The sequence below is a fragment of the Carya illinoinensis genome, chromosome 2 (assembly GCF_018687715.1).
Source record: "Carya illinoinensis cultivar Pawnee chromosome 2, C.illinoinensisPawnee_v1, whole genome shotgun sequence".
Classification (NCBI taxonomy): Eukaryota; Viridiplantae; Streptophyta; class Magnoliopsida; order Fagales; family Juglandaceae; genus Carya; species Carya illinoinensis.
In genome coordinates, this window is record NC_056753.1 from 34780731 (window position 1) to 34806420 (window position 25690).

The following is a 25690-nucleotide window of genomic DNA, read 5'->3' on the forward strand; positions in this document are numbered from 1 at the left end:
CTATGTGAAGATGTGGTATTTTTCACAATATTGACTTGCAAACCCTCGTAATTGCAAGTCCATCTGCAAGCTATTTGCACTCTTTGTAGACATATTTTACATCAACTATCATATAATCACCCAGGCTAAGGAACTCCTACTCAAAGTTTTTTTTCAAAAACAAAGGTTGAAACTATGTAATCTACATAAACATTTAGACCTCATTTAGATGATAGATGAGAAGAGATAAAAAATTTGTGAATAATATTATTCATTATCTCTCTCAAATTAGACCTTACAATTCAATTAAGAAATTAAAAAAATATGTTAATCGTAATGCTATAACCTCTATTATTAGGCCTCTATAGTTGATGTTTAACAATTATTAATTTTTTAATTTAAAAAATAAAAATTTACCTAAATATCTCTCTCAAGCTCTTTTGAATGTAGAAAATCTATAAAGAATGCTTTAGAAAAGTTTTGAAATTTATTTTTTATTGACTTTTGTAAAAGATTTGAGAGCTGTATGCATAAAATTGTTAAGATATGATTCTTATTGAAGTCAATGAAAAGCTGATAAGTAAATCTAAAATAAACACTTGAATATCAATTTAAGTGTAAAACATTGAAAAGATGTTTTAATTGAAAATAAAAACTTGTATTTTTAACAAAATAATAATAAAAAAAAAAAATTATTTAGTGTGTTGTGTTGAAAACTTGAAATGATGAGTGGAATTTTTTACTTTCTCGGTTGCCATGCATGCTGAGTTTAAGAATTTCCAACATACATGCACTCATCTATGTTGATGGGATTTACACGTGCTGCACAGTAAAGAGATAACTGAGTAATTTTCACATTCAACACAAGAAAAAAAGGCTTTGATATCCAGCCTCTGTCCCTGTGAGGGGAAGGAGCTGGGTGGGCCGGAGAGAGCGTTTAGCCAGCCCCACTCCCCCACAACAAGAAGAAGATTATTTCTCAGGTCCTCATTTTCATCCCCAACTTGTCTTGACAACTTGGGCCTCGATGTACCACGCCTCAAAATACCTTTTCCTCTGATCAGCGAATCCAAAAACAACCTCTCAAACGTTGTCTTTTGGATTCAAGAAAATCATCATCTTCTGCAACCAAGCTCTTGATGGGGAGTTGGGGGCTTCCAATATATGTTGTCTCCATAATTCCACTAACCATCTTCAGGACTTCACTCATTTTGGGGCGTGATTTAGGTTGCCCAACCAAGCACCGGTTGGCTACGGTCGCCAACTTTCGAGCGCACTTGAGGGAGTATTTTCGTTGGAGTCTCGGGTCCAAAATCCGCTCAAACTTTCTTATATTAGAGAGGTGTGACTTCACCCAATCCAACATTTTCCGCTCATTCTTGGGGCGGTTCCCATCAAAAGGGCGCCTGCCGGTAATGAGTTCATAGAGGAAAACACCATAACCCCAGACATCAATTTTTGATGTAAGACGTCCAGTTCGAATGTATTCAGGAGCCGCATATCCAATTGTTCCTACAACCTATACAAAAGTTTTGGAAAATTGGTTCCTCTGTTTCTATGAACTAGCCTTCATACAGAGAGTGCATGAGTCCATAATGGTCCCTGCAACAACAACAATAAAACATGCACGGATAGTTTAGACATACCGCAGTTGAGACATGACTTAATCCATCCGAAGGGCCCAGCCTGGCCAATCCGAAATCTGACAACTTTGCATTCCAATCTTCATCCAAAAGTATGTTTGAAGACTTAAAGTCTCTAAAGATAATCTGCACCCATAACAAAATTTTACAAAAGAGCGAGAAATAAAGACTACCTATTAATGAATAATAGCTCCTCTTAAAAGTGAAAAAGAAATAGCTTTTACTATAGTTCAGCAAATCTCATTTTCGACTCAAAAGAATGCAGGAGACCTGAAAATCCATTCCTTCATGTAGGTATGTTAAACCACGAGCAGCATCATGGGCTATTCTCATTCTTGTGGCCCATGAAAGAGGTGACTGAAATCGGTTCGATAAATGATCCTGCACACTCCTGTTGGGCATGTATTCGTATACCAGCAGCCTCTGGATCCCTCTTTCATCATCCTCAGCACAGTAACCCAATAATTTAACAAGGTTTGGATGTTGGACAACCCCTAAAACGTTTACTTCATTCACCCACTCTTTATGGCCCTGTCAGACAAGATACATCTTAAAAACAGTAGATATTTTGAAATGCTACAAACACAGACATGGAATACGAAAACATTAGTTTAAAAAAAGAAAAATCCCTGAAGTTTTTCATCTTAAACTTCACCAGCGAGAGGGTGAGACAATATATGACAGAAGCAGATCTGTATTGCCTTCGGTGCTGATACGTTTGTATTAAAAGTTTATTCCATTAACATGATAAACGTACAAATATGTCTAAAAAATTTCAAATTTTCCAGCATAGAACATCATACTAAGGATTATTGCAAAATCAGGTGCAGTAGAAGCATATGTTTAACTCAATAAGGAAGAAGAGCAGGAAGAAGAAAACTTGCCTGCGATCCTGTTCTACTTAGTTGTTTAATGGCAACGTCGATCTTTTTATGAGGATCATCTGTGCTCCTGATCACACCCTTATATACACCACCAAACCCACCCTCTCCAAGCATGACGGAGCGGCTGAAATTCTTTGTGGCTGTCTTCAACTCCGAGAACGTGAATTCTCTAAGATTACTTTGTCTTTGAGACATGATTGCAAACGTCTTGACTGAGGATGCTGTGCTCGATTCTGAGACATTCTGAGAATTGAATTCGGAACCAGATCTCCTCATATCCTGGTCGGCCGACATGGATGTGGAAGTAGACTTAATGGAAATAGACTTTGTAGTCGTCGGTTCATCATGTTTCCCTTTGTTGGAGAAAAGAAGACACTTCATAGCCCCCTCAAAACCAATTGCTTCACTGCAAGTCCAACACCTGTGTCATGGTGGAAAATAACTTCAACTTCATTCCTATATAACTTTCTTTCAGCATTGTTTTTACGGAACCGATGTTCCAAATTGATCAATTATGCTTAATCCCGTTGCTATATTCCAAAGAAAGGTCCTAGAACCCGTACAGGTAAGAAGAAGGTTTTTGAAAACCTAGAATTCCCATTTCCATTGTGACTCGCCTGAATACTCATAATCCGGGAAAATCAATAATATCAAAAGTCAATTTCGGAAACTTAGCATGCTTAAACACACAAAAGATAAAAGATGCACTTGATATGATGAGCAGAAGAAGACGACTTACCTCTCTTCTAAGTCCAATCGATAGAAATGAAGAATAACTTCTGTAACTTCTGTAACTTAAATTTAACAGCTTTCAAGAGAAACCCAGAAACCTAGAACGTAGTCTGAGTGTATCCAAGGGTAACGAGCACCTCACGATCTGCGGGAAGTAAATACTACGCCGCTGAAATTTAGCTCACCAACTAAAAGGCCCATTAGATTAAAAAAAAAAAAAAAAGAATAGGAATTATTAAACAGCAAAAAAGAAAAAAGTGAGAGGGCGTGGACTCGGACAGTGGAGGTGTGTGAAACAGATTTGGGTGGAAGCAAAATCCGAGGGAGAAGAGAAGATCTTCTGGAGTCTATTTCCCAAGTCTAAAGTATATCAAATATTTTAAAAATTCTTCATGGATGATTTGTGAAATATAGTTGGTACGCGGTAGTTGATGACAACCGAAACTAATAAAAAAAGACAATGACAACTCGAAAATCTCGGTTTTAGAGAAGAAAGAGGATGTAATTTCCTCTACCCTCACAAAGCCAGTGCTAATTACTCACTGTATGTGCGTCTCTTGATATGCGAAGTTGCGCAGTAACTCACCATGGCGTCAAGGATGCTACAGAAGCGACTGATCTCTCTATACTGTCCGTAGTCGATCTAAGCCCCACATCGGTTTCCTGAAAGGTGCGTCTGTTTATCTTTTACCTTCATTCAAGAACCATAGAAATATGTATCCGTGCGTGCTTTGTAGTTTGTATGCTTCATTTGTACTCAGTTGGGACCATGATTTTCTTTCTTTTGGGGTTATGGGAAATTATGGGTCTTGGTGAGTACTCCCACAGGCTTCAACTATAAGATCAATTATAGCGCTGTCTCTGATTACATTCTCGTTTGTTAGGTTGAAGTTGAAGACTTTTGCCATGTCCGCTTTCCATTGAATGCTGGCTTCTGCTAAGAATCGCTTTATGGGAAAATTTAACCTACTTTTGAAGTTTTTAACTTTTAAATTGAATGAAATTGAAGATTCAATGCCAAAAAAACATCCTCATGACACGATCTTTGCCGTCATCTTTACTTGCAAGGTCTGCGAAACAAGATCTGTTTTACGGTAATCATATGAGAAAGGAGTGGCGTGATTGGTATAGAGTTTTGCTACATACAAGTACAGTCGTGCACTAATTTATGTATTCATATTGATTTATTCATACTTAAAATTTAAATTAACACTGTTTTCAATAAAATTTACTTTTTAACCAATCACATCATATTAATATACAGATTAATATACAATTGTGTTTGTAATTATATTTTTTCATTATAATAACCTGTACCTGATTGTAGACCTTAGGGGTGTACAAGAAATCGAAGAACCGCCCGTGACCGACTCAGACCGGCCGCCGGAGGTCGGAACCGGCCGCAACTGCCAAGGAACCGGTTGGCGGGCGGCAACGATTTAGAGAAACCACCTATCGTCAGTTCGGTCGCGGTTTGAGGCCGGCTCAAACCACTGAATCGGCCGATGTAATAACACTTTTTTTTTTTTTAATTTTCTCAATATGAAACGACGCCGTTCCACTTAAGTTTAAGTGGAACGGTGTCGTTTTACCCTAGGTGTTTGTCTCTCACACAGATTAAACGACGCCGTTTGTTATTAAACCAAACGGCGTCGTTTTGTCTATAAGGTGAGAAAAAAAATTAGAACGGCGTCGTCTGGTATTAAACCAAACGGCGCCGTTTCGAAATTACACAGTCGTCGTCTTCCTTCTTTCCTGTTTCTGCGTTTCAGTAACCCTCTCTCTCTCTACTCTGCAACTCTCTCTCTCTCTACTCTCTCAGATGAACGACGTCGTCGGAGGGGAATCGAGAACCGACCGTAAACCGCCAGAGAACCGCCGGAGTTGATACGGCCGGTTGTCCTCCCTCCCGTCGACCGGTTACGGTCGGTCCGTCCACCGTTTTCCCACTCATCGGTCGGCGGCGGTTTTGCCCAAAAACCGCGCCGAAGGGGTCGGTTTTCACCCCTAGTAGACCTTCTTGCATCGTGTTAGTCAGTGTCCCAATTTTCTTTTTAAATGATTTTAAATAAAAAAAATATACAAATTTATTAATAATAATTCTTTTTTAAATATTAAAAAAATTAAAATATACTAACAGTTAAATTCAGAGAGCAAATCCAAAAGTATTTTTCAGATCTTAAACCAATTTTTTCATAATTAACTTCACCTCATTATAAAAAAATTAGGCGAACTGTAAAATCCTAACCTTATTCTTAAAATATGACCTTATCAAATATTATTTTTTCACCCTCGTTGAGGGATGAACTCAAGTTTAGATTTTCAAGCGAAAAAAAAAAAAAAAAAAAAACTCAAGTTTAGATTCAATGCAGGTTGGTGACAGCTGTACTTTCAGTGCTTCGTGCCGCTTTGTGAAGATGACACTTGTCAACGGACTCTGCCACACGAGTTCATGGCAAGTCTTGTTTGCACGTGGAAGGTCTCGGAGCTGGTGATTTGAATTGAACGACTGTCGTACGATGAACAAGAAAACCATAGAAGTCCATCCAAAATATGTAGTCTCATTGACATAATCCTCAAGCCTTTAAAAGTGAGGACTTGAATTCAAACCTCCCTCCTTAAATGTATAAAAAAAAAAAAAAAATTATTTGACTAAAACGATAATAGAGTTTATTATTAAAATAAGAATTTTCAGTAATCATTTTTATGGTTTTTTATATATTCTATTAATATAAGATTGCATTATTTTTTTAATATAAAATAATTATTTTAATTAATCATATTAATAGAGTGTATAAATAATATATAAAATAACTGTATATAATTCATATTTTATAATTATAATTAATTTGTAAATATCATTTCTCACTCTATTAAGATTGAGTTAGTAATGAATTTGGTATTTATAATTAAGCGATTTGAAAAGTAAGATAAGATAAAATAATTTTAGATAATAATTAAAAAAATATTATTTTTTAATATTATTATTATTTTAATATTTAAAAAGCAGTTTAAATTTAACAAACTCATAATAATAAAATGAAAGGAGAAAAAATACTTTCCGACCTTTGAAAGAAAATGAATTGTAGTTATTTAGAGCTTGGTTTAGTTCATTGTCCAAACTGGTACTCTCCCACCCAGCTATAACCTATATTTGCAAGAAGGATTTGTTTTGTAGCAGAATCTATGACGAGTCGTTGTGTTGCCTCCGCTTTGTCACCTCCTCTTCACAGATTCACCGCCAGAATTTCCATTGCATCGCTGGGTTGGCTCTCTTGCTCACCCAAGACCCGCCCCGAGCCACTCTCCATTACCAGAAGTTTCAGCGTCGTCGCACTTTCCGCCTCAAGTAAACCTCTGGCAAAATCACTAAAGGGTAATCTTTTTCAATGCTAGTTCTTTCAAATTATGTCTTATTTCGTGGGCTTGTTTTATTTTCATTTTCATCTCTGTAGAATGATATGTATGTACGCAAGACTGAACTTTCGCTAGGATTTTAGCCACGTGTGAGTTTTTCTGGTATTAAGATTTAAGATTCACTAAGCTCATGGGAGACAGAAAAAAGAATGCCGGAGCTAATGGTGATGGAAAAACAAAGACTGAAATATAGGATAATAGATCGTTATTGAGGTGAAGGGGTGAAAATAAAGTATTCTAGATGTTTTTATTCATCGAGGCATAAGAAATGGTAGGAACACAAACAGTAAGGCTTCGTTGGCTTTTGGTGAAAGAAATCAATCAGAACGTAATATATGTTAGCCCCAATGGGCTAACACTGGAATTTCTTTTTGTTTTTATATTCTTTGAGGTGTTTTTTTTTTTTTTTGGGGCGTCACCACACTGGTCTATGCATTATTCTAAAACAGCGTTATGATGGAATGCAAGTCGGATGGCAATTTTTTTCTATGGGTTTGGGTTCGTTCAGTCTGTTATTAAAACTACGGGAAAAGGAAAAGTAAAGTAAAATTGAATATTTTGCAGAACAATTTTCAATGAAAGGAGCCCAATTATTATTTCGAAAGATATAATAACAGAAACATAGGACTTGCTTTAATCCCCTCTTCTTCTTCTCTTAAACCAGGATGAAAGCTGTTGGCTATTTTACCTAAATCACTGGCATATCGCGCAATTTTAATTTGTTAAGCCATGAAGTTCATGGTTCTGTAAAAACTGAAAGAAAGTCTACTTTTGGCCTCTGTACAAGGACAAAATGAAGCAAATGAAAATTTCCCTTTCCTTGCTGAATGTTAATGCCATTTTTATTTAGTGTGCTGTAGATTTGATGGAGTTTTGCTTCATCTTCCGAGACTTAGACGTTTGGAAAAATAATGATCTGAAGATAAAATAATTTGGTGCTATATATGCAACTTCTGATGCCTCGTTACATGTTGATAAAAAGGCGTGAGGATGCCGACAAATGGTCGACAAATACTAGATGAACAAGCTTATGTATGAAGACTCGAAATTACTCTTATTTAGTACTAACCATAAAAATTAGTACGACTTCTGAGGATGAGTGTCAGATATGAATGTTTACTGTTTACCACTTTTTGGCAGTGAGATCGGTGGCTACTCCTGCAGAAGGTGTTGCTGTCTTTGATGACATGGTTTCTGGGACTGAGAGAAAGTATTACATGCTAGGTGGCAAGGGAGGTGTAGGGAAGACAAGTTGTGCTGCCTCACTTGCAGTAAAATTTGCTAACAGTGGGCACCCCACTCTTGTGGTTTCCACCGATCCTGCACATTCCTTGAGTGATTCCTTTGCACAGGTTAAAAAGATTTTATTTTATTTTTTCTTGTTCTGCATTTAAGTATCTGCTAGCCAAGTAAGCACTGAACTAATTGCATTGAGTTAGCATGCATCTATTATTTTACCCAGGACTTGGCTGGTGGAACATTGGTACCAGTTGAAGGTCCTGATGCCCCATTGTTTGCTCTTGAGGTATACTGAAGCTTCCTGTATGTGTATCTTCCCTCCCTCGCCCCCCTTGTTTATTATAAAACTTACTTTTGCTAGTATTTGTGCTGATGGTTTTGTTGTCACGTGTACTTAGTTAAATTAATTGGTTTAATTACAGATAAACCCGGAAAATGCTAGGGAAGAGTTCCGCAGTGCAGCTCAGAGAAATGGTGGAACTGGGGTAAAAGATTTCATGGATAGTATGGGCCTTGGAATGCTTGCAGAACAGGTGAAACTCTATCTAGGGTTCGCGAGATTTTAACTTACATATGTAGTTATCTTCCCCTGATAGAACTAGTAAAACAATACACCCTGGATGTTCTCTATGGTTGAGCCTTTATCACAGCTAGAAATAACATGAGAATTTCATTTAACCAGAATTGAGATTAGTGGTTGTTCCTTGGTTTTATTTCTCTCTACTTGGTTAACTGACTAAGTGGTCTGTTGCATGCACATGCACACAGATAGACATGTTCACTTATGGAGCAAAAAGAGATTGGGGTCTAGAGCCACGAGGAAGTTGGAAAAGAAATTTTTTTTCTTCATAAATTTCTTTCAATCAGTTTTGGATGTATCCATCCTTAAGATGAATATACATATATATAAGGAATATATATATATATATAAGGAAAGGAAAGAGAAAAATAAAGAAAGCAGAAAATTTGTAAATCTGAGTGTATCTATTTCTGTGTTAACCCAGCCTTAGTCTCTTTGATTGATGTATTTTTTAACTGATGAAGTTAGGAGAGTTAAAACTAGGAGAGCTACTAGACACACCACCTCCTGGTTTGGATGAAGCTATTGCAATATCCAAGGTGTGTATTATATGCTATTCTTATTTTGCTTGGCTGTTTACTAATTACATCTTTTTGGTTCCTTGCGTACTTGCTAACTACAAATCTGCCAGGTGATGCAATTTCTGGAATCACAAGAATATGGCATGTTTACTCGTATAGTATTTGATACTGCACCCACGGTGAGCACATAGCTATATTCTTTGTCACTTACTTTTTTAGATTATCCACTGAACTTGATGAGTTGTCTTTCTCAGGGTCACACTTTGCGACTTTTGTCCTTGCCAGACTTCCTGGATGCATCTATAGGCAAGATATTGAAGGTAGGAACGTGAATGAAGTGTAAGGAAAATAAACAGAAATATATTTTTTTCCATGGAAAATTTAATACATGACATGACTATAAAAGTCAGAATTATCACAATGGGCAAGGAATGTAAACTCTTGCTGTGTCTTAGGCTTCTAGCAGAACAAATGATGTCCACAATGTTTTGGTACATAATTCCAGTATTCTTTTGTGGTGATTACTCCAGTATACTTTTATGGCGATAATTCCAGTATTTTTTTGTGGTGATTTTGACCTGTCATAAAAATTTCTATAATTCAACTGTATTGCCTGACCAAGGATGGTTTCTGGCTCTTGCTGCGAATGCAAAGCAGCTAAACGACCTGTTTTTGGATCTTATAGCTTGTGATAAGATATTTTTAAACAAAGCGATTGCTATGTATTATTTCCACATGCATTTTTACTGGTAGGTAGGCCACTTTTTTAAACAATAATGTTCTTGCATCACTATAAATTAAAACGAACTACACAGTGTTTGTTTGGGTGTTTCCCATTTTAACTGTTTTTTTTTAATTATTATTTATTTTAATTTTTTATTGTTTACACTGGCTTCGGCAGCTTAAACAGAAAATAGCATCGGCCACCTCAGCCATCAAATCTGTTTTTGGGCAAGAAGAAACCCGGCAGGATGCAGTAAGCCTGATTTACTAGGAATTGGTTTTATTCTCTCTTTTGATAGAGATTACAAAATATTCTAATTTGGCTTTAAAATTCAGGCTGACAAATTAGAGCATCTGCGGGAGAGGATGATAAAAGTGCGGGAGCTTTTTCGTGACACAGATTCAACTGAGTTTGTCATCGTAACAATCCCCACGGTAAAAACTTTAGAAGTACTTTCATGCTAGTTTGTTATGTCATTTAAATGGTATATTTGCTTTGTTTTGTACTTCTATTTGGTTTGAGTTTTGCTTGAGCAAAACTCAAGTAATGTTGGTTTACATAATTGTAGGATAGGCTGATAGCTGATTGGCCTTTTGTTTTATTTTAATTTTTTTTCCATAGGTGATGGCGGTTAGTGAGTCATCTAGGTTGCATGCCTCTTTGAAGAAGGAGAATGTTCCTGTAAAGAGGCTTATTGTTAATCAGATTCTTCCTCCGTCTGCCTCAGACTGCAAATTCTGTGCTATGAAAAGAAAGGTAGTCATCAGTACCCTGTCCCATTGGTTGCTTATATTCTTTCAGTTCAGGATGAGCATAACTCTTATATATTGTGTTTAGTAACCTGTTTAAGGTGAGAACTAACCAGACTCTGTACATTTGTTATTAGTAATACAATATTTGCAGTCCTAGGTGTGCAAGCCCCACGCACTTCCTTTGGAAAAAGTGGGTGAATTTGAGATACATGTTAAAAAAATATTTTTTTAATAGTAGACCCCACTTTTTTCAAAGAGTGTGTGTGGGACCTGCATACTCCAGGACTATATCTAGCATTACTTGAGATGGGAACGGAAAGAAAAATTATAAATGTTCTTTTACAAATATTTCAGGATCAGATGCGTGCTCTTGATATAATTCAAGGTGATCCAGAACTCTCCCACTTGACTTTGATCCAGGCACCTCTGGTTGATGTGGAGATTAGAGGTGTTCCAGCTCTCAGATTTTTGGGAGATATTATTTGGAAGTGACCATATAAACAATTTAGGTAACCTTTTCTCTGATCTTTTTGGTAGCTTTTCATATCTGAGAACCAACTTATCCTTTTCGATTAGGGAGAACCACATTTCAGTGAACTGAAACTTCGGATGCTTCTTCCCCCAGCAGGGAAACTGAACCACTGGGGGATATTTATGGCCAGCTGCAATGCCAAGCACGGTTTATCACTTGGTAGCTTGGTAAGTTCATGAGTCAAGTATCCAAGCTCAGTGTACTGCCCCAAATTTTGAGTTTTGAGATGGTTGAAAACCGGGTGCTTGAGATTCGCTGCCCCGAGTATAGTCTTGGGTGGGTCCCACAATTCTTCTTGGGCCCCAAATCTTTGTTATAATTTTATTTTCTTATAGCCTTTGAGATAGATGTCTCTGTTTTTTGAGGTTGGTAATGCTTGCACATATCCTCAGATATACGAAATGCATTATTAATCTCGAACAAATCATTGTGTATCCATCCGTTTGGATTCCAGAACACGCCGGAAATTGAATAGACGGTGAAAATTGCAACCAGACATAGCCATCAGGACCTCGCCAATTATACCATGTTGGTAACGTCTTTGGCGCTTGTTAATTGGACATCACGACAGATTTGAGTTAAAACATGGAATACTTGAAATGGGGATCAAGGAACATGTTTACTAATTTGCAGCTTGTTTCTTACCCCCATTAATAAGTAGGGCTGGGCAACCGGGTACTGGACCGGGTATCCGGGTATACCCGGCCCGGAACCTGGATTCTAAATCCGGGCCGGACTCCGGCCCGGATACACCCGGGTTAGGACCCGGGCTGAAACCCGGATTGATCCGGGTTTTTACAACGGCCTAGACCCGGGTTTTTTTTTTTTTTTTTTTTTAACAAAGCCTGATTCTTAAATTTTTTTCAACAAAAAAACATTGTGATAGTATTCCAAAAAAATTTCTTAATAAGCCCTGTCGGATCAACATTCATTCGATAAATCAAACTTTCAAAATGACAGCATTCCAAAAAAATTTCTTAATAAGCCCTGTCGGATCAACATTCATTCCTCATTACAGATAAATCAAACTTCCAAAATGATCAACATTCATTCCTCATTACAGATAAATCAAACTTCCAAAATGATCAACATTCATTCCTCATTTCAGATAAATCAAACTTCCAAAATGACAACATCAGACTTCCAAAAAATTAAACTTCCAAAATTACAGATAAATCAAAATGACAGCATCAAACTTCCAAAAAATTAACTTCCAAAATTACAGATAAATCAAAATGACAGCATCAAACTTCCAAAAAATTAAACTTCCAAAATTACAGATAAATCAAAATGATAGCATCAAACTTCCAAAAAATTAAAAATGAAAACTTTACTAAAAGAACTCTAATCTTAATCCCTTTTATAATCTTCTATCAACCTCAAATTCTCAGCCCAATCTTCATCTTTGAAACTTCTCAAAAATCCCATTAAAAAAAAAAGGAAAAAAAACCTGCAAGGACAGTAAGGGCAGCATAGAGAAGGCACATGCAACAGCATTTGCAAAAGTAAAAAACCTGCAAATACATGGTTAAATATATAAACAACAGCACATAATTATATTCTGTGCATGCAAAAAACAAACAAGACTGTTAATGCACAATTATATTGCACATAATTATATTGCCATGTGGTTTAAAGTTCTTGGATGCACAGGAGCTTGCTGAGTAGAGGCAAATATCAAATACATGAAACCATAGAAAGAAGAAATGGCTGATTCGATGTACATAGTTTAGAACTTCAACATGTGGATCAACTTCAGTATTTCAATTTCTATTGGCTTATTTGAGCATCTAACCAATACGTATACACTAGACATGAATAAAATAGGAGCAAAATTTGTACAAAATCTCTTACCTCCATTGAAGATTAACCAAGGATAAACTTTTCAGCATGAATGGAAATGGAAACTCACATCAGCCTCGGTTGAAGATGAAACTAGATGATCGTCTAAAAAAAATTAAAAATTGAGTTAGACAAATAATAAACCGAATTAGATAGATATTAAAAAAAATATTTCACGTTTCAAACTTACCTTCAAGGTCCATCGACTGTATATATTCTTCCAAATCCCGAATGTTAATTGGTTTGGTCCTTAACTAATTTTGGGTGCAAATGAGAGTTTCAACAGTTTCTGGAGACAAGGAACTCCTAAAAGGATCCAATATGCGTCCTCCAGTACTAAATACGGACTCCGAGGCAACAGTGGAAATGGGGGTGGCTAACACATCACGTGCTACCTCAGCAAGGACAGGATAGTTAACGGCATTAATTCTCCACCAATCTAAGATATCAAAACCGAGCGAGTCGTCTATACACGTCTCAGAAAAATATCTATCTAGCTCCGATCTAAACTCCGTAACACACCGTTCCTTAAGAAAGTTGGTAAACATGATCTTAAATTTAGTAGGTGCTGGCTCATTACCAATATTTATATTAGTGCTGCTTGGCCTTCCTTGAGCCACATTAGAACTCCTCCCACTAGCCACACGAAATCCGTTATACTGCTCAATCAAGCGGCCTAAAAGGAGTTTAACCTTGTCCTCTATCTTATTCGCCAACTCACACCCTCTGCATTTTTGCAACCAGAAATTCATTGCCATCATTTTATATCGTGGATCAAGCACAAAAGCAACATATATCATCAAGTTGAACCTATTTGTGCTACCCCAATACTTCTCATACTTGTTTCTCATATTTATGCCCATAGTACTAGTGATAATATCATCACTCAAGCACATATCATTTAATGTATCCTCAATTGTGCAAAGTTGCTCAAAATAAACATTAGCTGTCACATACAAAGAACCAGAAATGCTTAATGTAACATCATAAAAAACTTTCAGCAACTCCACAAAAATCTGTGCATTTTTCCAATCATTGCTAGTGGGGTTCAAGAATTGGTCATCCACAAACGCATATTGTTCAAAGGCTTGTTTGTGTTTTTCAGCAGTACTCAACATCAAATATGTAGAGTTCCATTTAGTAGGAACATCCAAGCAAATCATCCTCCCACTAATTTTTTCCTTTACCGCACAAGCCTTGAACTTGGCAAATCTTGAAGGTGAGGATTTCACATACCGGACAGCATCCCTAATCTTTGACACAAAATCAATTACATCCTTCAAGCCGTCCATAACAATCAGATTCAATATATGGGCAGCACATCGCATGTGAAGAAATTCACCACCTAGTATAGTACGATCATGGTCTTTTATTCTCCTTCTCATATAATCAACAGCAACATCATTTGATGATGCATTATCAACTGTGATGGTTAAAATTTTATCAATACCCCATTCATGCAATCCCGAGTTTAACACTCTCCCAATGGTTTCGCCCCTATGGTCAGGAATTTGACAAAACTTAAGTATTTTTTTGTGCAATCTCCAATTGCAATCAATAAAATGTGCGGTAATGCACATGTAATTCAGATTTTGCACCGACGTCCAAGTATCGGTGGTAAGATAAATTCTTTGACCATCCAACAATTTTTTTAACTGTATCTTCTCTTCTTTATACAGTTTAATACAATCCCTTTTTAAAGTGCCTCGAGATGGCAAAGTAAATCGAGGCTCTAAATCCGTTACATATTCAATAAAACCTTCATGCTCCACAAGTCTAAAAGGCAATTCGCATCTAATAAAATACTTAGCGGTTGACACCCTAAGTTTTTCTCCATCGTACTTTACTAGGACTTGTAGACTACACACTCTTCCCTCCGCATCCCTCTTAACACTAGAGGATTGACTTCTTCCAACTCCTTTAACTCTAAGAGGGGAAGTTTCACATGCATTCTGGAGGTGGTGTAACATAGATGAAGTGCCATTTTTGTAGTGGCAACTGTATAGCTTAGCGCAATAATTGCACTGAGCTTTTGGGTTATCGTGGTCAATAGGTTGCACTCTAGTATAGTGTTCCCATACCACAGATTGGTTGCTAGGTTTTTTTTTGGATTTCTTGGGTAAATGTGGGATGGAACGGGTAGGTTCTTGTGTATGTGTGGATGAAGAAGGGGTTGGAAGAGTCCCAAGCTCCTCTACATCCAATGGAATAGAAGAGGAATCGCCAACCCCTTGGGTTATACCGACATTACAGCTCACAGAATCTTCTTCCATCTGTTAAAGTTACAATAACAACAAAAAAAAAAAAAAAAACAGGAAATTAATTCATGCAGAAAACTCAGTCCAGGTGTCAAGAGTTTTAATTTTGAGAAACCCTATAATTAATGTACAGAAACCTATTACATTATAGCCTGTTTATTAATTGCGGGGAAGCTTCTTTTTTTTTTTTTTTATCTTCACTGCATGGAAGGCGTGTGCATTTACATATATGTGTGTCAAGGGCTGAACAAAAAAATATATTAATACCGCACCGTTCCAAATACACAGCAAATAACCGATACCCGAATCAACACAATAGATGAGGAAATGAGACGAGATTTTAAGGAATGGAAGGAGGGGGGGGGGGGAGGAAGTGGATGAGGGAGGCAATTTTGGCGTGTGAGAGAGATGATGAAGGTGAAGGAAGGTCAAACCTCTTTTGATGAAGGTGAAGGAAGGTTTTTTTTTTGATTTCCCGAGTTTTCTGAGATTTCTTGGTAATTCCTAATGACTGTATATGAATAACTTTCATCTCCGTTATTTTTCTTACTGTTTTTACTATCAATGCAACCTTAATTCAAGTAATGCTACGCACAAAACTGTTTTCCCAATCTACGGTCTAAGATGACTTGGAATGCACAGTAAAATTCTTCTTATAAAATAAATAATATTTACACTGTAGGGAGAATCGGGACGCTGTAGGGTATTAACCCGTGCCAAAACAGCGTCGTTTTGGCACTGGGTTTAGGTTTTTAAAAAACCCGGGTTTAGTTTTTAGCATATGATCAATAATTGAGACATGAAAAAAAAATTTTAATACAATTTTTTTGAAAAAATAAAATTAGCATTTTTTTTATTTTTTATTTTTTGTATTTATCCAGACATGGATAAAATTGGTCATTAAAAATGCAGGTTTTGCATTAAGGCCATCCTCTCGACAAGATAGTACTACCATGCAGACTTGTGCAGTTTATTCAGAGAACCAGAAGTTAGATTTTAGAGAAAAGGAAGAAATTATAAGATATAGAGAGAGGGAAAATGAGGGTAGGTTAGGACTTAGAATCATGCCCAATCATTATCATTCTGTACACTTCAGCTTACATTTAGAGTTAGAATCTTCTCCCTCGAGTTGGAGCATATATACGTGGTATACTATAGACTCAGGTTGTGACATATAAACTTCAATCAATTATTATGTGCATAAGGATATAGGCAGGGGCAGAACTAGAATTTAGTGTGTGGGGGTATTAGTGAAGTGTGTCATATGAGGGGTTAATAGTAACCAATATTTAAGATAGTAAAGTGTGTTACCGGCACTTAATATTAACCATATAAAATAGCTATTTAAGGGCAAACTAAATTATTAAAGTTTCCAATCCGAACTTTCACTTGAGCTCCATCGGATTCAAATAAACGATAAAAATTAAGATATAAGTAACTATATATTTGAGATTTTTTGAAAAAAATGATAAAAATTAAATAAACAAAAGATCATAAAAATTATCTATGTGGTTTTATCTTTGCCTTTACTCCTAATTGTTAATTCAACCGTAATATATATGTACTTACTAACAAATCTAATCTAAATTAATAAGTTAGCTAGTGGAAACATAGATAAAATGATAAAATGATGTTGTAAATTTATCATTGACTATCCTTTTTTACTAAAAACTATAATAACATCAAAATAAATACAACCATCACCACCCCCAATCACCATCTCATATCAAAAGGAAACATAGGAAAGCCAAGCCAAACAAAATATCATTGTTGTTCTTGAGATGGCCCCTTTAAATGAAAGGGGTGCAAAACAAATTTCAACCTCTACATACGTTAGTATAAAGTTCTTTGAATGTATCTGAAGAACCCAGAATCAACAATTGTTGCTATAACTGCTAAAACCAGCACAAAGCCAATCGCAAGGAGAAAGATAAGAGTGAGAGAATAAAAGCACAAAGCCAATTACACCGAGTTCCTTCAAAAGTTTGTCACACTACAACCTGTGATTATCTTCGTACGGCTAAAATCAAGGCTCTTGAAGACATCACACCCAAAATCAGAAACCCTAAACAAATCACACCCAAATCAGAAACCAAAAACAAATCTCACCCAAAATCAGAAACCACACCAAAAAATCACATCCACTAAACAAACCGCACCATAAACTAAAGAACCGAAATTATCAAAAACTAACCGAAATGAAAGAAGATTTTTATCAAAAACTAACCGAAATGAACCGACAGGATGACGGCGACGACGGGATGAGGCTAGGGTTTCGGGAAAATTCTTTCAGAGAGAGAGAGAGAGAGAGAGAGAGAGAGAGTCAGATTGGGAGGGGGGGGAATCGGGACGCTGTAGGGTATTAACCCGTGCCAAAACGGCGTCGTTTTGGCACTGGGTTTAGGTTTTTAAAAAACCCGGGTACCGAATTTAAAACCCGGGTACCGGGTTTTAAATCAGGTACCCGGACCGGGTTCACCTGGGTTTTAGAAACCGGGTACCGGCTCGGGTGATTTCGGGGCCGGTGCCCGTAACCGGAACCCGGTTATCCGGGTTCCGGACCGGGCCGGAAAAAATCCGGCCCGGTTGCCCAGCCCTATTAATAAGCAACAATAAATAAAAGGATAATTGTGTTTCCTTTCTCGACAAAAATAAGATGCTACACTATATCTTCGTCCCAGGTCCCATATAATCACAGCAAGATAGGAATGAAATATACGTATATTATATAGCATCTTCTGAACAACATTTGTACATTGCAATGGGGTATAGTCTCTCTTTTTTATTTTTATTTAAAAAAAAAAAACATATGTACATCGCAATAAAGCTACCATAAAATAATAATAATAATAATAATGATAATCAGGTTCTGATTAATTTATTCTATATTTAAGAGATGAAATATAAGAACTTGACATGCCAGCATTCCTTATATTTTATTTAATTAAATAATGTAAAACTGATTTACATGTGGGGATTCTAAAAGATTCTGGACAAACGTCTCTTATTTATCAAGACTTCAGAAGAAAATGCTGTTCGTAGGGCGAGAAATAATTTGGTTAAAGATTTTTTGTACGACGCAAACCAAAAGGAGGTCCCCCACCTCCCGAAACTTGGTTGCAAAAATCTTCACAGGCTTTTCCACATGCACCAAGGGTTGCGCCGTTTTCCCTCATACATACAGGCATGCACCCCTTGGCACATTCCGATAGCGCTTCACTCACACTTGCACAAGCCATTAAAACCAGCATCGAGATGAGGAGCACGGCCAGGGTTTTCTTTGTGGCCATCTTACCTGTTATCTTCTTCATTTCTTTTCTTTTCTTTTCTTTTTTCCCCTCAAAAGAAGAATAGAATGGGATAGGGTTTCTATATAAAGAGTATTCGGTTGTACCAATGGCTAAAAATAGATATGGTTTGGAGCAAAACACGGAATCATGTGGTGGAGACAAGGGATGGATGTTTTAAGTATTTTCTAAATAAAGGTCATGACATAGGGAATACTCTTCGCCTGAGGAGAGCTTGCCCATTAATCAAATACTTGTGGTCCTATTATTATTATTATTTTGGGAATATTGGTGACATCGAACCTTCCGTTGACGACCACATAACAGCTAACATTGCAATATTAATTTGCAGTTTCCATCCTCCTTTAGTATCAAAGAGAAAAAGGGCAGAATTCCAAACATCAAACGGAATCTAATTTAGGTAGTTGGAAGAAGGATAACATATTCCACTTTAATTTCTGAGTAAAATATCCCGAAGAAATTGAGCCCAGTATGTATGAAGGACTAAAGAACAGCGTAAGTGTAAAATAGCGGAATAGGGCAGGATTTATAGAAAAGTACATATATCAAACTCAGCAGAATTGAGTAGCGTTATGGAAAAATCCCACAAATAACTCGGCACTTAAATTGTGGATGATAACCACAAACAAATTTAACGTTTAAAACAAACTAGACTGCTTCACCGGATACATGGATTCAGGAGGCTATAAATGCATCCTGTCATAATAACTTTTGGAGGTAATTAATTACTTTTAAGGAATTTGACTCAACCACAAAATGCAAAGGATAAGGTGCCGCATCCTGATCCTGCTATAAATGAGCTGCTTAGCTGAAATCAGGCTTTTCCGGAAAAGTGCAGCCTGACCTTTGGATTATAACATTTGCTGCATAGCAACCAGCTCTAACACATTCTTCAATTGGCTTCTCCAGTACCAGCTGCGACAAAAATCCCCCAACAAATGCATCCCCTGCCACAGAAAGAGAAATTCTTTAGGAAAAGCCATGAAGATGTCAAAAACTCAACACGGTTTCCCCCCATATGAGTCCCAAACCAGTATCCCGTACTGCCTTCAGAAATGTAATTTTTTTTTTTTATAAGTAAAAATATTATATATATCAATGGGAATAACCAAGTGCACTGGATGTATACAATAAAACACCTAGCCCATACTAGAGAGTCCCTAATGACCCAAAGAGCCCGTGAAAACTACCCAAAATACACCAAGCATGAATTGGACTATAACATACCTCCCCAACCCCAGCCCTTTGTTTCCCGTGAAACTAATCCTCTACCCGAAAATCCCACTACAAGAACGTCTTCACAATGCCTTCCCTTGAGTCTTCCCTCGACTTGAGCTACCTACCTTAGCATCATAGTCGATTGCCCATGAAAAATACTTTAACTCCCTGCTTTTCTTAAATTATAATATCAATGTAATTAAAGAACTCAAACCTACAGTACTAATTTTTTCTTATGGTCTTCTCAAAGTTCCACCTTCAGAGTTTCACACAAAAGGAAATAACAAGGCAGGAGAGCATGATGCCAGCTACCATCATCTATTTTGAATTTCTATGGAAAAAAAATCACCAATTTGTCAGATTAAACAACCAAGCTCAAAGAAGCAAATACCTGCTCCATTGGTATCGACCAGCTTCTCCTTGGGTAGCCTGATCACAGGAAATAATTTCACCTTCCCATCCTCAGCAACTACAACAGGATCAGCACCTTGAGTGATAACAGTAATCCTCTTGTGCGTTCCTGATGCCTTTTGTAACTGGGAAATCTTTATAGCAATCTCCTCAACATTATCAGTCTGATTATAAAGAGTACAAGAATGAGGTAACTTGTCAGAGGATAATATAAGTAAAGTTCACAGCTTTGCAGCCAAACACCCAATGATGATTACCTCCCAGCCATGAACCTTTGAGAAGGTTCTTGCTTCTGTCTCGTTTCCAAAAACATAATCTACATAACTGTACCCAAAAAGCATGTCAGTCTCAACCATAACAGCATCATGAATGGGGGAAGGGGCAGTGTGAAACTCACAGCAAAGCTTGCAGTTGCACATCCTTGAAAAACTCACAGATGAATGGGGCTGAAAGGTTCATCAGGAAGACCTGCAAACATTAAGAGGTTAACTGGAGCAACTGCAAAATAATACTTAGAAAATAAAAATCTAAATACATTAGTGGTACCTTGTTGGTGGCAGCTGCATGTTTGCCAACTAGTTGAATGGACTCGGGGGACACGGTAAGGAAAAAGCCAGCAATATAGATGTATTTTGCTTTCTCCACTGTTCAAACGGGGGATTATTAAAGGTGAGTTTGAGATGGCTAGACACTATGCAAAGAGGTGAAGGAAGGAGATAGCAGGGAAGAAGTACCAAGTGACCAAATTTCTGGTTGCTTCAAGTGGTCAGATTTGTAACAATTTGCGGCTGACAAGTTAGCAATGAGTGACCTGGATCACAAGACATTTCTTTTTATAAGTAAAAATTTATTAATATTAACAGACCTGCATCACAATATACATTTAATCCAGCAAAGTTCAACCTACTACAAAATGAGCAGAAATCAAACAGATGAAAAGCTGGTTCCTGTATAACAACATACTACAGCCAATTTAAGCTTGATGGGATCCATGAGTTTGAAACAAAAATGCAGGACATGGCCCAATCATATAGGCTAGAAGATGACAAAATTATCCATGAGGATAGTCCTGCATACAGATTGTAGATTAATTGGAGGACAATAAATTATCTTGTATTTGATTCATGCAAGCAGAAACACCACAATAGGCTCTCCCAGAAACACGACCTAACAAACTCTTCCAGAACAGCTGCCGCCCCACAAGGAATTGCAGTGACATGCCAAGCACTGCAATAATGATAACTGAAGACTGACTACAAAAAGATGAGCATGATCCCTAAAAACTTGTAGGGATTATCTGGCAGCAGAGAAGCATTTGCTTGGACTTGAGTAATCATAACCAATCAATTACATTACTATATCTGGATATTAATAATATAACATATTCAAAAGATCCATGTCATTTACAAATGAAACAGAAGAATGAAAGGAATTACAATCATGCTAACTGTAATATCATCACAGAGAAGATTTTTTATAAAAAATTCTATTCATCATCTCCACACACCACACAACACACTTTTTTTTTCTCTTATCTAATGTGTGGTATATAGATGATAAGTGGAATAATTCAATTACTTTAAGAAGAATAAAACCAAATTTTTAAAAAATAAAAATAAAAAAACCGTGGTGAGTGATGTGTGGGGATGATGAGTAACAAATGTCTTTTTTTCTTCTTCTTTTTTCAATCAGCACCAAGTGTCTAGAATAAAGTCCCAACTAGTCTCGTGGGTGCACATGCCCTCAGCAAAGAGTTTCCCGGAAGTGCACCCCGGGTAATTCAAGGGAGAATTTCCCCCCAGTCTGCTAGCCCCAAGAAATTATTCATACCCAAGGGTTAGACCTACAAGGAGCATACCACCAAGACCAAGGCTCTTACCACTTGAGCCTGAGAAGAATTCTCGACTATAGGCTAAATATTTATTTCAAGTTTCAATGGGAAACGAAAATTATAAACAAGGTTCTTAAAAGATTGTTAGATTCCATGACAAGGCATCCAGCACAAACAACCAAAACCAAGCAAACAGACATTATGCAAATGTTCATTGTTACTGTGGCTAATGGTTCCTGAAAGATCATTGTACAATTGGTTGACCAGCAGAGGAACCAACTTATATGCAAAAATTGCATAGGGAATTAAATATGCATAAAAGGAAAAAAGTGGAAAATTAGAGCATCCTGCAAAATAAGCATGAAAGGAATTAAGAGTGGGCAGGACTTAGAACTGACCTCTCACCACCAACTACACAAACAGCACATGTTCCTGTTGGTGCTGATTCATCCTCATAATAATTTACCTGATTACATTAGTCAACCTCCTTGAGACAAGAATGTGAAAATCCAGCAGAGAAGGGGGGAGGTCCAATATGTAGAGAACTCACATTAACACCAGCTTGTTTTGAGTTACTTTTCATATGCTCTCCGAACTTGTCCTTTCCAATGGAACCGATGTAACTGGTTGCACCAGGAATTTGAAGCATCCACTGGAAGACACAGAAAAAGGGGGAAAAGCAAGAAGTTTCATATAATAAAAATTTAGCCAAAAAATTAAGATATCCTATCTTATATAATGGAGACAGACCTGGGCAACTCTGATTGAATTTTGTGTAGCACCTAAGGTGGCACAATACGTAAAGCTCATTACTCATTAGAGAACCAATCGTGAAAAAAAATATATAGAAAGGGATCATTATATGGTAATTTCATACAGCAATATCAAAGATGGCACCATCAGGAATTCAAATCATAAATTAATAACATTACCCCCGGCAATATACTCCACATTATACTTGGAAGCCATTTCTTCGTACCTTCAAATATTTACAAAAAAAATTGGTTCAGTATATGTGGCATTTCAACGGTTAGCAAAGGCAGTAACAGATAATCATCCTACAGTTGGATGTGACATCACAAAGAATATTAGACAATGTTGCACTTAATACAGGAAACAAAATACCATTCCCCATCTTGGACAAATCCATAGCCTATCATATTATTTTTTGGGAGGTAAAATAAAGGCTGGTATGTATATATTGGGGGCCATTCAGGGCAGAGGAAATTGTAATGTTTATAAAATGAATAAAATAAAATAAAGAAGAGCCTACAAACAGACACGCATGCACAAGCGCATATACAATTTTATTTTCATGTATATACACTTGTTTGTGTGTGTGTGTATCAATGAATGAAACAGAATATGAAAGAAACTTACATGGGCAAGTGCTTGTCCTCAGCAAGAATAGCATTGTTCAACTTGATGTCATACCTGTTAACAAAACAAATAACCAATTAGTTACAAATACCAAAATACAACTACAATATTTTTTTTATAAGTAAATACAACTACGATATACTATCATAAACGGGTAAAATATTGACGAAACAAAAATGTAAAGCAAGCATGCCAACACAAAATATCAACTGATAATATTCCTGCAGCTTCAAATAATGGCAGGGTGTGTGTGTTCTTGTAGATATTTTTAAACTCTAAACAAATGCAAGCATAAAAGCAATCTTCAACTAAAGTGAACTGCAGATTACAGAGCAATATCTTGAATTGTTTTGAAATGCACTTTCGGGCAATACAGATCCTGCTTGGTAACTTTATTATAGGGAAACGGTTTCAACTCAAACTTGGTTTCCGAATTCCGGGAATGAAAATAAACGAAAAAAAAAATTTGTTCGTATTATTTTTTATTTGCTTTCTCATTTTCGGGAAATAAATGCAATGAAGAAATGAAATACCATGATTTCTTTGTTTTTCCTTCGTTTTTTTAAGCATACAAACGTGGGGAGACAGCATTGAATATTAGGGAAAAACGAACAGAGATGTCACTCCAACCAAATCCATAATTAAAGCAATCAGATCTACACCGTTCTGCCCTGTTCAAGCCAATATCAATGAACGCTTGGGGACGATATTCACAGCGCCGGAATGCACTAACATGATTTCTTTATTTTTGTCCGTCTTTCTTAGCACACAAACGTGGCGAAACCGCATTGAATATAGAGGAAACAAAGGAACAGATGTCACTATAACCAAATCCAGAATTAAAGCAATCAGATCTACGCCGTTCTGCCCTATTCAGGCAAGTATCATTGAACATTCTAGGACGAGAATCACATAATATACGACCAAAGTACCATAAGAACCGCTCTTTTAATGAGATCAGTAAGAAACCGGGGGCATCATACAAATCGCTCTTTCTTCGATTAAAACAAACATGTCATTTCTTAGGATCTCACATTTTACGTAATATTTTTATATTCTGTGTTGTGAAATATGCGTTTCGCTTTTCCTACATATTACGGGAAACCAAACGGAGTGTTGAGAATTAGATTTGGTAGAATTGAGAGAGATGGGACTTACCTTTCCAGGAAACTCTCGTCCACAACAGCTGAAATGTCAAGAAGGGGATTTCCCATTCCCAGTAGAATTCCCTCGTGCGCCATCGAACCAGACTTTGATTGTTTTCAGAGAGCGAGCGAGCGAGCGAGAGAGAGAGAGAGAGAGAGAGAGAGAGAGAGAGAGAGAGAGAGGGGGGGGGGGGGGGGGGGGGGGGGGTGAGAGAGCAGAGTTAGGTTTTGAGTGGGTATTTATAGCAACGTTACTTGAGAAATTCGTAGGGTGCGATGGCTCTGTTGTCACCAACCTTGTCACCAACCCCACCCCCGCTCTGAACGTTGCAGCAAGCATTACAGACAACTGAAAATGGTTTATACGACCATTCATACAGCATAATAAAGATTTAAATTTTAATATAATTCATATTTCTATGTGATATAAAGATATTTAAATATAATTCTTTTTAAAAAAAAATAATTGACCTTTTTAAAATTTTATTATTAAAAAATTTATAAACTTAAGTGATTTAGGGATTCTTTAAACATTTTAAATATATTAAAATTATGTGAATAGTAATGAAATTATTTAAGATAAAATAATTTATTAAATTTTGAAAAATAAAAAAGAGAAAGTTGGATAAAATATAATAAAGTTTAAAAATTATTTTTATTTTAAATTTTATAAAAATTGTAGTGATTTTTGTGTTTTGTTTTTAAATGTGTAAAAGTTTTATTGATTTTTTTATTTAAATAATGATTAAATAAAAAAATTAAAAATTTGAAATTAAAATATATTTTATATTTTAGTGATATTTGAAAATAAAATTATAAAAATTTTTGAGAATTTTAAAAATCCTTTATCTCATCTTTGTGTCTAAACATTGCCCTTAGAGTATATATTAAATTTTACAGCTTTTTAATCAAATAAATTAGATGTATTATATTAAATAACGGAAATCTACGAGTAAACCTGCATTATTCAATAAGAAAAAATCTTCACAACCTTTCAACATCCCAACACTCTATCTTTTTTTTAATTTTTATTATTTTATCTTTTATCAAATATTTAATATATAAATAATGAATAAAATAATTAAATTAATTTAAAAAGAATAAATTCAAAAAAAAAATATTAAAAAAATATTAAAAATTTGAAAAAAGATAGAGTGTTGGAGTGTTGGAGTGTTGGGAGGTTGTGTAGCAAAACTCCTTAAAAAAATATCTTTGATCTAAGAGCTTTTGTTGGAGACTTAACCATCGAGGAGGTCTGTTTTGTTGGAAAGAATTGAGCAGCATTAGAATATTT

General features: G+C 36.3%; 2 protein-coding genes and 1 pseudogene across 6 annotated transcripts; 1 reads left to right on the forward strand and 2 right to left on the reverse strand.

The window, feature by feature from the left end:
* Window positions 1-702: 702 nt before the first annotated feature.
* Window positions 703-4347, reverse strand: LOC122301287 (annotated as a pseudogene).
* A 1962-nt stretch (window positions 4348-6309) lies between these two features.
* LOC122301289 (ATPase GET3B) lies at window positions 6310-11497 on the forward strand. Of its 5 annotated transcripts, none has more exons than XM_043112523.1 (12): window positions 6310-6614; window positions 7796-8007; window positions 8118-8180; window positions 8317-8427; window positions 8939-9013; window positions 9106-9174; window positions 9250-9315; window positions 9897-9971; window positions 10055-10153; window positions 10341-10475; window positions 10826-10980; window positions 11048-11497. In XM_043112523.1, exons 1-11 carry the CDS (start codon window positions 6425-6427, stop codon window positions 10961-10963), a joined length of 1233 nt encoding a protein of 410 aa, XP_042968457.1. In that variant the 5' UTR covers window positions 6310-6424; the 3' UTR covers window positions 10964-10980; window positions 11048-11497. The 5 variants fall into 5 exon arrangements, with proteins under 5 accessions (XP_042968457.1, XP_042968458.1, XP_042968455.1 ...); XM_043112524.1 differs by having other exon boundaries at window positions 7820-8007; window positions 11097-11497; XM_043112521.1 differs by having other exon boundaries at window positions 6311-6614; window positions 11097-11497.
* A 7421-nt stretch (window positions 11498-18918) lies between these two features.
* Window positions 18919-24582, reverse strand: LOC122301291 (adenosine kinase 2-like). Its single transcript, XM_043112527.1, has 12 exons — window positions 24410-24582; window positions 23252-23305; window positions 22804-22850; window positions 22622-22653; window positions 22422-22523; window positions 22270-22337; window positions 20775-20851; window positions 20587-20684; window positions 20438-20508; window positions 20298-20364; window positions 20021-20204; window positions 18919-19358 (listed from the first exon to the last, which is right to left on the reverse strand). Exons 1-12 carry the CDS (start codon window positions 24490-24492, stop codon window positions 19216-19218), a joined length of 1026 nt encoding a protein of 341 aa, XP_042968461.1. The 5' UTR covers window positions 24493-24582; the 3' UTR covers window positions 18919-19215.
* Window positions 24583-25690: the final 1108 nt, after the last annotated feature.